This window comes from Antennarius striatus, chromosome 7 (assembly GCF_040054535.1).
Source record: "Antennarius striatus isolate MH-2024 chromosome 7, ASM4005453v1, whole genome shotgun sequence".
Taxonomy (NCBI): Eukaryota; Metazoa; Chordata; class Actinopteri; order Lophiiformes; family Antennariidae; genus Antennarius; species Antennarius striatus.
Genome location: NC_090782.1, coordinates 21,336,939 through 21,354,622, shown reverse-complemented (window position 1 = coordinate 21,354,622; position 17,684 = coordinate 21,336,939). Strand labels below are relative to the sequence as shown.

At 41.3% G+C, this 17,684-nt stretch overlaps 1 protein-coding gene across 1 annotated transcript in view; it reads left to right on the top strand.

Moving 5' to 3' along the window:
• Window positions 1-17,684, top strand: part of raver2 (ribonucleoprotein, PTB-binding 2) — a 53,713-nt gene that overhangs the window by 16,747 nt on the left and 19,282 nt on the right. The window contains exons 3-4 of the mRNA XM_068319936.1: window positions 11,723-12,030; window positions 12,705-12,869. Of these exons, the coding sequence (XP_068176037.1) occupies window positions 11,723-12,030; window positions 12,705-12,869 (473 nt within the window). The remainder of the gene's footprint in view (window positions 1-11,722; window positions 12,031-12,704; window positions 12,870-17,684) is intronic.

Here is a 17,684-nt window from a genome sequence, read left to right as displayed (position 1 = left end):
TGCATGCGTGTGCGTGACGACGAAAACAAATACGCGAGCAGGGGGATGAGGACGGGTTCAACCACAGAAGAGTAACGACAGCTTCTAATAAAAAAAAAGTTGGGGCTGTTTTTAATCATAACTTTTTCATCAAAACAATCATTTAGTCGGTTTCTGTTCTTTTTACCTCATCGTTATTTTTGCCGTTGGTGTTTACATCAATGGGCTACTGTCCCCCCCCCCCACCTCATCAGTCCTTAAGAATAAATATGTTTGTGATTGGGCTGCTTGGGTTTGTTTTTCTCTGGTAATGATTTTGCTCGATGGAGAACTGTTAGTAGTCGACTGTTAGTAGTTTGTGATGTCTGGGAGTGTGCTTTTAAGTTTAGAAGAACGGCAGAACATGAAAGTTGATTTTCAGAGTAAAAGGATTCACCTTTCTGCCGGGGATTTTCTGAAAATGTTTGGAACAAAAAAATAAAAAGATGAGCTTGTTACATGAAGCACTGGAGTAGCATTGGAGTGGAATTATATATCCTTCTCTTTCTTTTAACTCGTTTCCATTGGCAAGAAAAGCAACTGGTACCTGGTGCTACTTTTTATTGGGTCCATACAAACCAAGCTGGAACGTGAAATATGGCTATATATATTCAATTGCGTGATATGTCTGAATTAGAAATGCCTATTTGATATGGTCATTATTGGATGTGGCAAAAGAGCTTAAAGTTGCCCCCAAGAATTTCACAAAGGCAAAAATTTTTAACGTTTTTTTTATTTTATGGTGTTTGTACCTGTGGCAGAATAGCAATTTTCATGAAACAAGAAGTTGTGACTTAAAAATGCGTTGTCCAATGACATCACATGATGAGGTTCGCCAATCGTTTTTTGTGCCTTAAATATATTATAATCAATTTCCGATCAGGAACACGCGGTGAGCTTTTCACTGTTTCAGCTAAATAAAATAAATTGATACACATTACAGTCATTAATAGAATTGCTGTATTCCATGTATTTGATTTCCGTCCCTTAAAAACAGGTCGTGCTTAATAAACATTTTTGTAACTTGTGGAGTTGGAGTTGAGGTTTTTGCTCTCTGGTGGAGTGTGTGTGTGTGTGTGTGTGTTCATGTTTTTGCTGATGTGTGTTTGGAGTTGTTTACACCCAACTGCAGGGCACCAATTGAGATACCCAGTACGAGACTCAGCACCTCTCTCGTTTTTCATTTCTCCCTTTTGGTTCTTCTTCCTGTCGTCGTCAGCGACAGCAGCCGAGTCAAACTAATCGCCGTCCTGGACGGCAGCTTGTCACCGCTCTTACTTTCACCCTGTTACTCCCTTTCACTCCCCCGCATTCTGCATCTCCCCTCCGATTCCTCCCCTCTGCTTTTCCTTTTCCCTCCCTGTCATCTTCTGTCCATCTGTCCCCTTGTGAATCACTAAATGCAAATCACACATTCTACGCAAATATGATGCAGTTGTTACCTTTGATCACGTAGACTCTCTCCATCTCCTTCCCCCTCTCGAACATCCATACATGGAAAATGCTCTATTACTCAGTCCCATATACAGAAAATAATAGATTTCGCATCAAATCGGCAAACTGTCCGCCACTCTACAATTTACATCAATGGATAGCTGCTATTTGTGTGCAGCACTAGATTGCTTTACTGAAGAACCAAAAGTCTGTGAAGGCTGACATTTTTTAACACTTTGGTATAGAGTAGATGAGATAGGCTGGCAAAGACCGACAGGAACGCAGGGGGGAAAGAGGAGAAGACAAGCTGCAACCGATGCCGTTGCTGCTCAGACTTCAGTACAGCGGTACCTCTACTTACGAAAGTAATTGGTTTTGGAAGAAATTTCGTAAGTAGAAAATTTCGTAAGTAGAGTTTTCAATGCAAATGCCCTAATCCGTTCCAAGCCCCCCAAAATTCAGACATAAATGTTTTATAAAGCATAAATATGCATTAAGACATATAACAAATACATGTTAGGATTAGATTATTACACAATAAATGAGAGTTGTGCTTAATGTAAAAAACACCTCTTTTCTCCGTCACTTTCTTGGGGTCCACACTGAATACTCTAAAAGTTGATATATTTGCGTAAAAATATCAGAACACGTCGTGGGTCGAGTGCGGAATGACGAGGACGCTGCATAGAGTCCTATCTAGCTACACACAGAGGTCCCACTTAACCAATGGGATGCCAGGATGCTAGGTAATAACCAATGGCAGAGACGCTGTAAGAATGTTGCGTTCAGTAACCCATGTGAGCTGCGAGTATCAGCCCATACTGTATTTTTACCTTACGTAACTCGAAATTTCTTTCGTAACTAGAGGCTGTATTTTCCTGTTGAGGCGTTTTTTAAGTAGAAAATTTTGTATGTAGAGACATTCGTAAGTAGAAGTACCACTGTATATTTACTACCAAGTAAAGGGCGAGCAACGTTGAAAGTTACTGAAATAGCTGCACTCCGGATCCTTTTTTAGCTACGGCAATTTTAAAGTTACAAAATCATTAATTTTATTTAAGCATTTGACCGCTAAGAAATGTGTTTTTGTTTGTGAAAAAGAATATATATTGCCTAACGTACAGTTTACTTTACAGGACAGTCCTGTTTTTATTGGATGATGACTTAGGTTATAATATTGAATATATTTTGAATCTGTAGTCGTAGATTACTTAATATGGTATGTTAGCCAATCAGAAAACTAAATACTGTTCTTACATATTAAGTTTAGGCAAATTTAAAGTTATAATTGCCAGTTATTCTGGAGTGTTAATATTCCTGGGCCATCCTATTATTTTATTCTCATAATTATGACTAATGCAGGTAAAATTGATGCTTTTGACAAATTGGTGCGCGACAGTTCAAAGAGGTGAGGTATTGTGCTTTCATTTCATGCAGGCCCAGTTATAGAGAGAAAAATCCTTCCGTTTTTAGTGTTTCTCTTTTGATTAATTGAAAGTTGCAGCTTTGAACCGTCATAAATGTGACAGCCTCATCTGCTACGTCAGTTTCAAAGGGATTCTCAATGAGCTGCCGCGTTGAACTATGGCCTAAGATCATGACCGTGACGTGACGACACGTGAGCAAATCAAATTATAAGGATTGTCATTCTTGAGTTTTATCCCAAGAGATTTTTCCAGTAGTTTTAATGCCTTTAAAGGGTCATTGAAACATATAAAGCCTCCATCTCCAAAGAAAATCGAATCAGTTCAACTCTACAAGTCAATCGGAGAGGTAGTGGCCCCTGGATATAAAGGGATAGATGCCGCCGGGCTACATGAACGAGGGTCAGACTATTACCGGGGACCACTACACCGATCTGATACAGCTATGGCAAAAAAAAAAAAAGTTGAGAGGATTTGGCAGCAGGAGTGTTTTTCCACAAAGACGATGCTCCAGCCCACACAGAAGTGATGGCTGCCATCCAGGAATGCAGACTTGAACTCCTCCAACACCTTCCCTATCCACCTGGTTCGACTCCTTCAGGCTACTACCTTTTCCCTGACACGAGGGCACAGCTTGAAGATCAGAACTTCTTGGAGGTCAAAGATGCAGACTTGTACAATGAGAGTGTTGATACGCTAAATGACTTCAGATTGACTGATAATGCGCTTATGTTAAACTATGTTTCACGTATGTATGTTTACTTCCCTTTGTGTATGTGTGTGTTCATTCGCTGGACTTTCATTAGTGTGCTGAGGGCAGCCAATGAAGCAACAAGTCCGCCCACGATCATGCCTTGCTTTGTAACCAAGGGAGGAGAAGGTGATGAGGAGGATGATTGTGATGGTTTTGCTGGTTCATTCCAGCATTGTTGTTCCTCCCTTTGCTCATTACAAGTTGACTATCAATTAGTGCATGCATGACTCCTTCCTTTGAGTGCAGGGAAGCATTGTTGGATCCGTTGAGTGATTGCAAAGGTAGAGAATCACCTCAGAGTTCATCTTAATGTGCATTCAGTATAATTATTAGCAGGGGGTATTTTTATGATGCTTATAGATTCCCCCCACAGTCTTCATATTCTTAAAAGTATTTCTTTTTAGATGACGGTGTAGAGTAGTGGTTCCCAACCCCAGGGCTGCAGACTGGTACCAGACTGTTGACTGTAGTCATTATTATTGGCTGTTTCTGCGGTAATTACTTGCGCCAACGTCGTCTGTCTTTGACTCCCTGTCGTGCCCAAGACAGCATGAAAGTGATTTTGAACTAAAGTAGTTCATCAGTACCAGAGGAAATTAGACATCTTCCACTTAATGCCGCCATTGTTTGTTGCAGGTAGTCAGCTTATTTAAGTAAAAGAGCCAATGTATTGACACTTAAGTTTTATGTATGGTGGATCTTATGAACTCAAGTTTATAATTGTTTGAAGAGGGTAACTAGCATCCAGAAGACTAATTGTATGGCTGCATCTGTCCCTTCACATTACTGTGCAATAGGCAGTGAGTTTATATAGAAATGAAGGATCCAAGTTCAAAGTTTTAAGGGGAAATTTTCAGCAAGATTTTTGCACAATCATGCAACCACAAACTACATAATACTGATATAAATAGAGACAACCCCATGGCATGGGAATACAACATGAAGGGAAGGATTGTGTTTGATTTTTAATCAGAAAGAACGTCAAATGTTGTCATTATTAATCGTTGCATCACTTTTTCCTCATACAGTGAGCAGAAGTGCAGAATATCACCCAGAAAAGCACAATTAGAAGCTGTGATCACCATAATGGTAAATCTGTATGCGCTGCAGTAGAAGTCACATAAAAACAGCTGTGACAAAAAAAGAAAGAAAAAAAAAAGCCCGACACTTTCTCACTCCCTGTGACAATTACAGATAATGGTTTGAAAACGATGTGTAAATATGCAGATGTAATCACTTACTGTGTGTTAACCAATCGAGTTTGTGTGGCAGACATTTGAGTAATCTGCCAAAGACGCACAAGACATACATACACAAATCATTTTAATGTCTGATACTTACTGTGTCGTCGGGAGTCTCAGTCTTTTGTAAAGACAGGAAGGCACAATTGCGTGAGACAGATACTTTAAATATGTTGATTTATGAGTAAAGATTGAGATGATTTGTGATTATCGAACGCTGTTTTGTTCTAAATGATCCTCTGGTTTTCGCTTGTATGCGTAGCGTATGTCTTGTCACTGGTGCATTGTTTCACTTATGTGCAAGACTGCAGCATTAGATCAATGATGATAATTACTGACCAGTCAATTTTCTCGCTCCATTAATCACTTTGTCCACAAAAAGTCAATTTGACGGAGTGATGTCTTTGATTTATTTTTTACACATTAAAAGTTTGGTTTTTCAGTCTTCGTAGCTTTTATAAAACGGACAGATCAATTATTTGATTTGATATTCAGCATTGCCCTGCAATGACCTGGCGTCTCGCCCATAGCCAACTGAGATGGTTAATCCTTTTATACATGTATATCTGTTCCAAACATAGGCTGTAGGTCTCCTTGATCATTGTTAACTGGTACTGACTCTTGGAAAAAGAGACTAAAGGTTTAAGGTATTTACTTAGATCAGTGCTTGGACTGAGGAGGAGGAGGGAGAGGAAGAGACAAAGATGGAGTAAAAATCATTTGCAGCTGGAGTTTTTTTTACATGGAGAAGAAGTGAACTGATAGATGGGTTAAAAATTCAGAGTGATTTATAACGACAGATCGTGTGACTGATGGTAAAGAGAGAAATGAAGGGAGGCAGGGCATGATGGAGAGAAAAATGAGATGGAGGGATCAATAGATGATGAATGGCCAGCATGAGAGCGTTGAGATGCACAATTTATACACATTAACTGCGTTACAGTAAAGTATTGGTGACCAACTTTTGCTTCAATCCTCAGAGTGAGGAGCCATCCCCAGTTTGGATTGAATTTAATTAAGTTTCATTTGAGTGCCATCCACCCACCCATCCATCCGCCCATCCATCCATCCATTCATCCATCCATCCACCCCGTCCATCCATCCATCCCTCCCACCCTCCCTTTATTTCTATCACTCACCACCCACCAACCTCACACACCTTTATATTTGAATAAAGATTAAATCAACTTTATTAATCCCTGAAGGGAAATTATTTGCCCACTCCAGTCATAGTCTACGGTATGTTATTAATCACATGCATAGTATATATGTGTGTACAAGCCTGTGTACAAACCTTACACGCTGCAGTGAGAGAGTGACGAGTTAGTCTCACATTATCACCATGCCTCTGAAAAAGAGGCAAAAGCTGGAGAAAACCCAAGTGACAATGAATGCTTTCCTGAATAAAAAACAACCAAGAGTTAACGAAAAGAAAGAAACAGATATTACTGTGGACAGTACAGAAGAAGATGCAGAAGAAGCCAAGCAAAAACCAGCCAAATTCCGAAGACTGACCACAAGGCTTTAACATTTTGATAAAAATATGTTTCTTTTTTTCTTTTTACTTAAACAGTTATGACATTGTTATTAATAAAATCGTTAAAATTAGCAGTTTGTTTAGTTTTTATATTGTACTATCGGCAAAACTCAATCCCTGCGTACACTTCTACCATATATTCTGTTATTACTTTTGGGATGCATTAACATCTTGTTGGGATGCACAAGTTTTTGCTGAAGCGCATCCCAGGGATGCACTACTTTCTTGAGGTAAAAATGAACTGTGTAATGGCATGTGAGACTTCTCCAGGACAGGCCTGGAAAGGGCTGCAGGCTGGAGATCTGTGTGGAGAATGATGGATTTAAACATTCAGAAGCCGGAGGGAGGGATGATGGAGAGGAGAGCGTGGGAGGGCCGAGGTGTTGGAAGAGGATGAGAGGTTCGCAGACGAAGATGCAGCTCATCTCAAGTGCTAACTCCTCGATACTCAAGTGTGTGGCAGTGGGAGGGAATGTAGGGACAATTAGGGTTCAGACAGGCTTACAGGTGTTTGTGTTACTGTTATATTGGCAGCCATGATCCCTCACGATGTCTCACCAAAGCTGGTTCAAGGTACAGCCTGACAACACACCGCTTTTTCACCATTCTTCCAGCCTGAAATTTGTTTTTCTGTCCATTTTTTGTCGTAATGAATGTAGTTTAGTCATGGCAAATGTGTGGATAGCCTTTTGCCTCAAAGCTGTGATCCTGTCAAACTGTGATCACTGTGATCTGAGGATTTACTCACTACTTCAGTTGAGAAAACCCCTTCGGGGGTTTTGTTGCTGCGATGCTGGCTCCTCTCATCTGCTTTTCTTTTTTTTTTTTCTTACATCATCACTCTATTTTTTTTTATTGTTTTACCTGAAGCAGAGAAGAGTGGATTAAACAATTATTTATCATATGATGGCCTCAAAGTGATGCAGGTATCAGGAAAAAAAGATGTCTTCCAGGCTAGTATTTGATGAAAGTTCTCGTTTAATGGGGGGCATTTTCTTGACTTGTTTTGGATCAATTTTTAATTTTGCTGATAAATTTGCTGAATGAAAGAACACCCCCCCCCCAACAACTTGTTATTTATCAACTTACCTCTATCATTATCTATCAAATGACTACACAATGAGGAGCCTTTTAAAAGCTATTATAGTAATTTAATGTATTATAGTAATCTATGGAAATTACCTTTAAATTATCAACTGAAACTTTTAGAAATATGTCAAAGTGATGTGAGGAAGACGAACGTACATGTGCTTTGAATATAGAATGTGGTACATCCCTCCTGGTGGCCCACTGAGCTGTTTATTTCCGTGACACTCTCTCCACCTGAGACTCTCATCATGGCCTGGGGGGAGGAGGCTGAGATGAAACAGCAGGACCACCTTCCACTCAGCGTGAGGACCAGCCCCTCGAGTTTCAGGGGTCCGTCTTGTCGTTTGCAACTCCCCTGTTTATAATTAGCTCCTTCAACAGGGAACGTGTCAGCGGGATTGCTGCCTTCGAGGTGATTTCAACGTTGGATTTCTTTTCATTCCATAGCTTTACCCCCCCTACACACTCCGCATAGGAACATAGAGGATAATCAACATGTTCAGAAGCGGAGACCCATAATTAAAACATTGCTATTTTTTGTACAATTATTTTCAAAGTTTGCTCGGTAGCCACTCGATGATTGCAAGGCCGTGAACTATTAGATTATTTTGCAAGCTGTTCAGGAGTTTCTTAGATGGTGCATTTCACCGCTGGAGACCTATTGAACGGGATTTGGCGTCAGCCCCTCATTTGTTGGCAGCGCCGTATCATTAGAGACAATAGAGAGAGCCTCAGTGTAAAACCCAAACCGTATTCCCCTCCATCTCCACGTAATGCCTAATATTAGGTAGCGTGCTTAGCGGGTTAAAACCAGATTAGACTCTCAGCTTAGTGTAAGAGATACATTACAGAGTGTGTGAGTGTGTGCATGTATTAGATGGGCTTTGAGGTAATTGATTTGGTTGGAGGCGGTATCTGAAGACAGGCAGAGGCACATTGAAGTGGAAATAGAAAAGACTTGAGAGGAGTATCGAGAGAGAGAGCAAAAGGATGGACGGGCATAAAGCCAAGAGATATGAAGAAATACAATGGGCGGAGAAGAATATGGTGGTATGAAAAGACATAAAGCAGGCTATACAACGCAATCAATAAACCTACAGATGAGGTAGGGGGAGAGAGAGATAGATCCAGGCTATCCTGACCTTCCATTGGATCTTCCTGCATCGATCGTTCTCTTTAAAAATGAAGACGCCTCCGGGGCAGACCTCCCAAATTCAGCTCATGTCAACATTTTTTTGGCAAGTCCTTCTCAGATATAGATGCTTGCGCGTATATACGGGAGACATGCGCTTTGTTTCGTACTGACAATGTCTATTTCTATTTTGAGAGACGGATTGGTATGTGGAAGAAAGTGTGGGGGGGGGGTGATTGTGCGCAGGCCAGTCGAGGTATCCTGCATTACAGATGCTTTTAAGCCACCTCCGTATCTTATTTCTGCTCTGTATGTGATTCATTGTCAAACTCGAAAGCACTCAGAGAGCATCGGCCGCCGCCAACGCCGTCGTCATGAGTTAGCGTGGGTATACCGTGTGGAAAACCCACTGCTAGTGTTTGGAATAATGTGTTCATCACTGAATGTTTTGGAGCATTTTAATAAAAAAGATGATTTTCCATTCTAGATCTGGATGATGATCCGAATTTAGATGTAATTGCGCACACATTGATGGAACATAAAACGTCAGTGCCTAAATATTTTTATTTTGCTTGGCCTGCTATTCTTTCTCTTGAAAAGGAAAAATATTATCGATCTTTAACATTTTCATCCAGACCCTCTCCGACCTGGAGCCTTGGATCTTTCCCAAGGTTTCTGCCTGTTAAAAGGAAGTTTTTCCTGGCCCCCATCTCAGGTGTTCATGGAGATTTGTCTTGGATTTGTGGAGGATAAAAAGTCGGTTTAGATCTTCTCTTCTTATAAAGTGCCTGGAACTAACATTTTGTTGTGATTTTGGTGCTGGGTATGTACATTAAACTGAATTTTATTATGCTGTTTCCACATTGATGTCCCCCAGCTACAACTGAGTAGTCATAGTTTGCACTCTTTGTTATTGATGCAGCATTTTTTAGCACCAAAAATCACTTGTTGTGACTTTTTTCTGGCTGTTGCTCCTTCTGATGACTGGCAGAGACACCAGCTGCCTGTGTTTTCATTTGAATAATTAAATGCCCGCATTCAACTTTCTGTTTTCATTTTTGTGATTTTACTTTTGTTACTGGTTTGTTCTTAATTTTTGTGATGACTTAAGACCTGTAAGCAGCTAAAGAGCTTATATAAGAATATTTTCCAATAAGCGCACATAACAAAATGACTCCTTTCTGCCAATATTGATTGATGTTTCGTTTTTTGTCATTTTTGTTCAAGAATATTTGTCTTTTTTGGGTTTTAATTGATGTTGGTAGAAGATTTTAAATAATCAGTTATTAAACCTTCAATTCTAAATGTAATCTATATTTAAGTTTTTCATAGTGATTTGCTTTAAAATGAGAAAAAGTAGAAATAAATACAAAAATAAACTATTCATGTAGTGAAATGTCTTGCAGTCTTATCTCTTATCAGAAATTAGACCAGCATCCAGATGTGGATCACTCCCTCAATCTAATCAGCACTTTTCTCGGCTCTCGTCCCAACCTTTCTCCAAATTTCATCAAAATCATGTAATATCTTCTGGATATCTTGTGCACAAACAAACATGGATGATCACATAACTTCACCTGAACTCTATTGGCTCCTGGCAAAGTTAATAAAAAAATTTTCTGTAGAACTTTCTCAGTAATACCTTCTGAGAGCGGCATTTCACAGTTACAGTTCATGTTTGGGACAAAGGAAGCCCTCAGTGGTTCCAAAATTAGTTTATCAGGGTAGTGATGGGTGCTCTTGTTTACCTTTCTATCCATATTTACCTGTGATATAAAGCGATCGATTTCTTGGGTCGTGGTGTCCGGTGGCTCCACCTCCTCAGTCCTGTGTACATTTTGAACTGGTTGACCTTTCGTAGATCAGTGTTGAGAGTGTTTTTTTCTACTTGTTGAGATTGAGTTTTGTCATTCTCTTACCCTCCCAACACAAACAAATGACAGAGGCGGTTTCCATGGAAACAAGTTATTTAAGGTGATTTGAACAGTGGTCATCTTATCCGCAGCAGATCTCTCTCAACCTATACTCCCAATACAAATTTTTAATATTTTGATTTTCCTCAAAATGTTTTACTTTTTTTTATTTTTTTTATCATGGAAACATGATTTCAAGGTGATTCTGGTGATCGATCATCTTCTCTGTGACCTTCATCCAAGCCTTGCCAAAAGGGATGGAGGATATGTTATTAGTGACGCAAGGTTCCATCTTCAGATGAATCTTGTTAGTGATCGTTTTAAATCCCTTTGTTAATCTTCAATCCCCAACTCCTCATCTGTTTAGTACATTTTTTCATCTTTCAGTTCTTTTCTCTCTCTCTCTCACACACACACACTGGGTTTCTATACATTCCCTGTCAGCCTAATAGCAGATTTTATGGTGCTTTAATGGTCTCTTAAGGATTGTATTTTTACCACGGATCTAGGTATCACAGGGAAGCCTAATGGAACATCTTTGCAGGGCTTTGCTGACTGGATTGTATCTTAACATAAAACATCACCGACACGTATCACTGGCCTGAAAAGCAGCCCAACATTTTTCTTAAGGTCTCACATTTAAATTACCGTCAGTACTTCATTTAGAAATACGACAGTACCTGAACTCATTAGGAATATATTTCTGTGAGCGACACACCAGTCAGGATTTTAAATGAGTTGTGTTTTTGTGTGTGTGTTGCAGTGGATTCCCCTTTGCTTAGTGGCTCTATCAGTTTTCTAATGTGTTGTCTTTCTCTCTATGTATCTGTCTGTCTGTCTGTCTGTCTGTCTGTCTCTCTCTGTCTTTATGACTGTCTGTGATTTTCGTTGTTGGTGCCCAAATTTTTTTTATGATTTTATATTATTATTATTATTATTATTATCATTGTTAATACTATTATTTTTGCTTTTGTGACTTGTTTTTTGCATGTATTTTTTAACTGTGCGTCTCCATTCTCGTCCCGCTTTCTGCCTGTTTTTGACTGTCTGCTTTAAACATATGTTCGTGTGCGTCTTCTCACTCGTCCCGGCCCATTCACGTCTGCCCATTTCTTTGTGTTCTTTTCTTCGTCTGTCGTTTTCCCTCTCGTCGCTGTCTCCATAATGTCCCCTCCTCCAGCCTTTGTGACTTTGCTGAACGGGGACCAGGCTCAGGATGCCATCCGCTCCCTCCACCACAGCACTGTCCGGGGGCGCTTGATCAACGTCACCCTGCAGCCCACCGACTCGCTGCTCTGCCTCACCAACCTGCCCCACACCTTCACCGCCCAGCAGTTTGAGGAGCTGGTACGAGCCTATGGAAACATCGAGCGCTCCTTCTTGGTCTACAGCGAGTTGACGGGACACTCCAAAGGATACGGGTTCGTTGAATACATGAAGAAGGACTCGGCTTCGCGAGCGCGTTCTGAGCTGCTGGGCCGACAGCTGGTATGTGATGTTTGATTATTTCATGATGCTTTTAGAAATAAACTATATTATTGTGGCTTCAAGAGTATTATCAAACTGTCATGGTATCATTACTTAGTCAAATGATCTCCCACCACAAAAGAAGTGAGAAGGGAGATTTAGGAATGGGTTTGTCTCCGGAGCGTGAACTATTAATGTGTTTATAAGAAAAAATTTGTTCACAGCTACAGAAGATTTTTCTCATGCTGGTGGAAAATATCCCTTGGGGTTCGAAAGCAGATAATCCTGAAAAGTACAGGTTCTACAAGTGGAGTTTGGCTCCAGTTCACAAAAGCAGAAATGTAAAGCTGCTGTTGAAGACATTTTTAGTTTTAAAGGAGATTTAAAAGCAAACCTCTTCCATTTGATCGTAGTGCACCGAAATCAGTATACAACAGTAAACAGTTTGTCTGACCTTGCATTTCTGAAGAGCAGTGAAACTGGTGTAACCTGTAAATGGAGGTGCAGTTCAAGAGGGAAGACAGGCATTTTAAGAGCCGAGATAATGAATACATTTAAAATCTACTTTATTCTTTGTTCATAATATTCCTTCCTGATGAATGCAAAAGGTTTGGAGGTTACGCGAGCAAAAGCGTGGCTGCGATGCCAGGTCGTTGTGTTTAAAAATGGGATTGTTCATTTCCTTATTTGTGCAGGGCGATAACTCGCTGATGGTGCAGTGGATGGATGTCAACCAGCTGAGCCAAGAGGAGAACCTGCACTCCAAGTGTCTGTGTGTGAACCGACTGCCGCTGGAGCTCTGCGACTCCGAAGAACTGAACCAGCTCTTCTCCGAAACTTACAAACCCGTCTTCTGCCAGGTCAGTGTTGAATGGGTTTGGTTAAAAAAAAGAAAAGGGGGAGACTAAAAATCTGACAGCAAACGTGACAACAGATCAGATCACACAAACACGAATCAGGCATAAATAATAATAGTAATCTAAAAAAATCTAGTCAAGAAACCGCAGACGCTCTTATCAGTGGAGGTGATGACAGGAAATTCAGGGGTCTGCGTCCCTGTCGGCAAGGCTCGTGGTATCATCAAACAACCGTTACCATGGTGAAGAGTGGCTGCTGTGACACCCACACTTCCCCTCCCTCCCTCCCCGCCTCCCTCGCTCCCTCCCACTCAGCTCTTGTTTTGTTTTGTTTTTTTTTCCCCCCTCCCTCCCACAGTTCAGCTGTGTTACACACCACCCTGCCCCATTACATCCACTCCACCCCCACAATGCCCGTTTAAACATCATTCAGCGGGTATCAGTCGCGGAATTCCAGTTTTAGCTCCTCCCCTCTCTGCCCCACTCCCACGTAAAAATCGATACACCTACATCATCCAGGTCCCATGATGCTTTGTGGGTGTTTAGCTCATGTTGCTTCGCTGCAGCAGAGCCAGCAGGCTTTGACCTATGGCTGAGCATACAATGTGTGTGTGTGTGTGTGTGTGTGTAACAATGTACTTCAAAATGTATGCGCGACAAGAACACACACAAAGCTAATGGAACAGTCCATCAGGGAAGAGGTTGCAGAAGCGACAGAAGAACCCAGTTTTTCAGTTTATTGTATTTACTGCGAGTTTGTTTGTATTCCACCACAAAGACGCTTTCTGCAGAAAGAAGTTGGCCTTCTTTGCTTGCTGCATATTAATCTGTCTCAGATCATCTCCTATAGCATGCCTTACATAAATCCTTTCTTCCTGCACGCTCCCAGGTAGCCCTGTTTTCACTTTCTCTTCTGATCGGAGTGCTCTTAACCCACGGCCTCGGCCCACGGCGCTGTAATTCTTCACACGCACGACCGGGGGCCCCTCCGGGTGGTACTTCAGCTTGAGTCCACCAGGAGAGACGGAGGGAGGCGGTAACGACTGTCCATTTAGAGGAAAAAGGACAGCGGGATGGAGACAGGAAGGAGGGAGGATGCTGATGAGAATGTCAGACCTATTAGAGAGAGGATGGAGAGGAGGAGGGAGGGAAGGAGGGCGACGGTGAAGGGAGCTACAGTCAGAATATTGTTGGTGTATTTGCACACACACACACACACACACACACACACTACACACAGATAGAGATGGTTTGTTCAAGGGATAACCTCCACCCCTTATAGGCCTACAGTGCAAATTAAGACAGAGCACAGATAATGAACTGAAGCTGTGTTCTGGTTTAAAATACAATCTTACTGGTGAAGATTAAAAAAAAAAAATTCACAGCCGTAACATAACTGAGAAGCAAAGATGTCATTTTAATCACAAAACACAACCCGGTGAATGTTTTCTCTCAGCGCCAAACGAAATGAAAGGATTCGTATTTGTGGTGGGATGTACTGTAACGCATCTGCATTTTCACAAGTAATGCTTTGGAGCACGAATTTGAAGAAGTTGTTCATTAATTTCAACTGTGTTCTCCTTTTCTGCTGCGGTTCAGAATGAAATATTATACCGTATGACATCTCTATAATATACTTTTCGCTCTCCCTGCATTCATCTGACAGGTTTAATTACTCATTACCTGCTAATGTGAAAGATCTGTTTTGTTAAGTGAGCTAGCTGGAACACGTTTATGGATCCAGCCTGGCTAATGCCAGGATGTGATCTGAAATATTACCGGCTTTATCCTGCTGTTTGAAAATGTCGGTGGTTTCACTCAAAATGCCGCAGATGCTAACTTTGATGTATGTTGATGATGTCGGTGTAAGATCATCGAATTTGACAGTCATCAACACTGAAATAGCTAATAAAAGTCGGTCCTAGATGCTTAACGCCATTATCCCGTCACTTTGGTGATTTTGTAGAAACGTGTCACCCAATCTTAAACCTAATTATTTATCTTTTTACATTTTTTTTTCTTTCTTGTCTTTCCTTTCTCTCATGTACAGACACATGAGTGCACATCCTCCGTGGTTGAACCCGTCCGGCTCTCTACACGCAGATCTTTTGTAGTTCAGCTCATGACTGTGACAAACCGATACCTTTTGTCACAGACGGCTGTGACAGGGTTGTCATGACCTCGCCACTCAGCTTAGACAGCTGATGTGGCAACACACACACACACACACACACACACACACACACACACACACACACACACACACACACACACAGAGAAACTGACAGGCGTGTTCCACCCGGTCTTTGATTGAGTGACTGGCTGGGGACCATGACTCTGGGTCAAGAGCTGTCAGATACAGGGATAGCTACCTTAGCGTCTTTGGTCTCAAAGCGACACACACAGAAACAGAGACACACACACACACGCACACACACACACAGAAACACACACTCTACATAAATCCACTGCTAAAAAACGTATCGTATAAAGTTTCTGCTGGCTTTGCGTTCAGTCTTCGTCTCTGGTCCCTCTGACCTCCACCGACTGAAACAGTCCTGCTGACATTTAAAGGTTACCTTTACTCATGTTAAATAAATGCCATTCATAACGTCATTGTTATGTCTTCTGACAGAAACATGCAAAAAGTAGGTCTTCCTCATATTGTAGATCTCTTCAGCTCATCCTCCCCACCGCCTGATGGTTGGGCTTCTTCTGTTGTGATGAATGAAGCAGGTTAAACGAGTTTCCCTCAGCCTGTCGAGACTGTTTTATATAATAATGCCCGGTGGTTGATCGTCACTGTCCAAAATTCGTGAAGAAAGGAGAATTTATTTGCACGCCGTTGGCTTTCCATCTGGCTTACATTACACTGTTTTGCAGATTCTACCTTAATGTTAAGGCCAGAATACAAAACCCAAAATGAAGAAGCACAGGAGACAGAAGAGTGTAGTTCAGGGTCAGTAAGTCCAAGAAAAAGGCAGGCAAAAACAGATGGAAAGCCAGACGGCAGGCAAACGCAACAGATGTGTAAAATGCACAAGGAGCTCAGGAGGATGACCAGGCTGGAACAAGAGGAAGTTGCAAGGGAGAACACAGGAAATCACAGGGGGTGAAGTGAAAAATAAAATTACAAACACACACACTATACCAGAAAGGACAATAGAAGACAACAAGGCTTAGACGGAGACAACCAGGAAGGAGCTCACAATCAGTCAGGAGCTGCATGGAATGCACTAAAAAAAGAAGAAGAACCAAACTGATACCCAAACCTCCCTGTCTGGATAAAAAAAAAAAAAAAGCAGCAAAAAAAAAAAAAAAAGCCATTATTTGTATTTTTGGACACAAGCATGAAAGCGACAGACGGAGAACCAAACGACAGCTGACATATACAAGGCGCTCATACAGGAGGCACATGTCTGCTTTAGATTTACATAAATTGTTTGTGCAGATCTGAATAATGATTGAATATTTTATGTGGCGCGAGAGCAGTTTGGCAACATTTTGAGTGGAGAGAGACTTCGCTCTGTTTTCACATCATTACTCACGCATGCACACCCACACATAGTTGATGATGGCTCCGATGCCATTTGCACACAATCCAATTTGAATCCAATTTAATATATAATGTATGTTTTGCAGTTTACCCACTTCTGCTCTGCTCTTATTTGTCGTGTCTGCACGCAAAAATAACGATTAGCGAGTTTTTTTCCTTCCGTTTTTCTGGCTCATATCATCCGTCAGCCTCATCCATCACATATGCTCCGTCCTTTCCTCTTCTCTTCCATTTCTCTCCGTCCCCTCCTCACCTTCCCATTCCTCTATTTATCAATCCATTCATATCTCAGGAGGCAGAGTGGTTCAGGTCATTTCCATACAGTTTGCTTAATGTATGCTGATGATAATAGCCCATCGACCTACTCCTCCACACATGCATCTGTTTTCCTCTCTCCTTCCCTCCCCATCCACCCGCTATTCTGACCTGAGGGAGCAGCAGACGGAGAGGAGGGAGGGAGGGTGGAAGGAAGGACCAATATTGGCTGGGTTCTGATGAGAACCAGGCAAAGATTACAGTAAAAAGGAAGAAATCATAGCCTGTATTCAAGTGTGATTGCAAAGTTGTTTTTCTAATGATTAAATGCAAATAGAAATCACACCCTGGAACTTATTTTTCTAAAGTACCCTTAATATAAGGGGCACTATAGAGACGCGGTGGGTAGCGCTGTCACTGCACAGCAAGGTGGTTCCCGGTTCGAGTCCCGCTCTGTGTGGAGTTTGCATGTTCTCCAAAAACACGCACATGCAAAATTGCCCGTAGGTGTGAGTGTGTGTGTGTGTGTGTGTGTGTGTGTGTGTGTGTGTGTGTGTTTATGTGTGTTTGTCTCCATATGGCACCTTGGTGCACTGGCGTTGCGCCCAGAGTGTACCCTAACTCACGCCTCGAGTCGGGTGGGATAGGCTCCAGCACCCCGTGATAGCTGAAGAAGCGGTTCTAGAAAATGAATGAAATTAAAGAACTCTAATATATAACTGGATCAATTAGGACTGAAACAGTCAATAACTGATTAAAAAGTAGCTTCTGTTCAACTTTAATAATTGACAGAATTTTTTTTTTGATATTTCAGGCTTCTGATTGGATAAACCAAGTAATGCGAAGACATCAACCGGCCTAAAAAGAGCAATCCTCTGATATTTAAAGGATAAGTCAACAAAGATAATGGGAAACCTCTTTCAAAACACGTCCTCTTGAACACCTTGAAAACGATAGACTGTAGCAGATAAAAAATAATTTAGAAAAGTGATTTAGAGTAAAGGCAA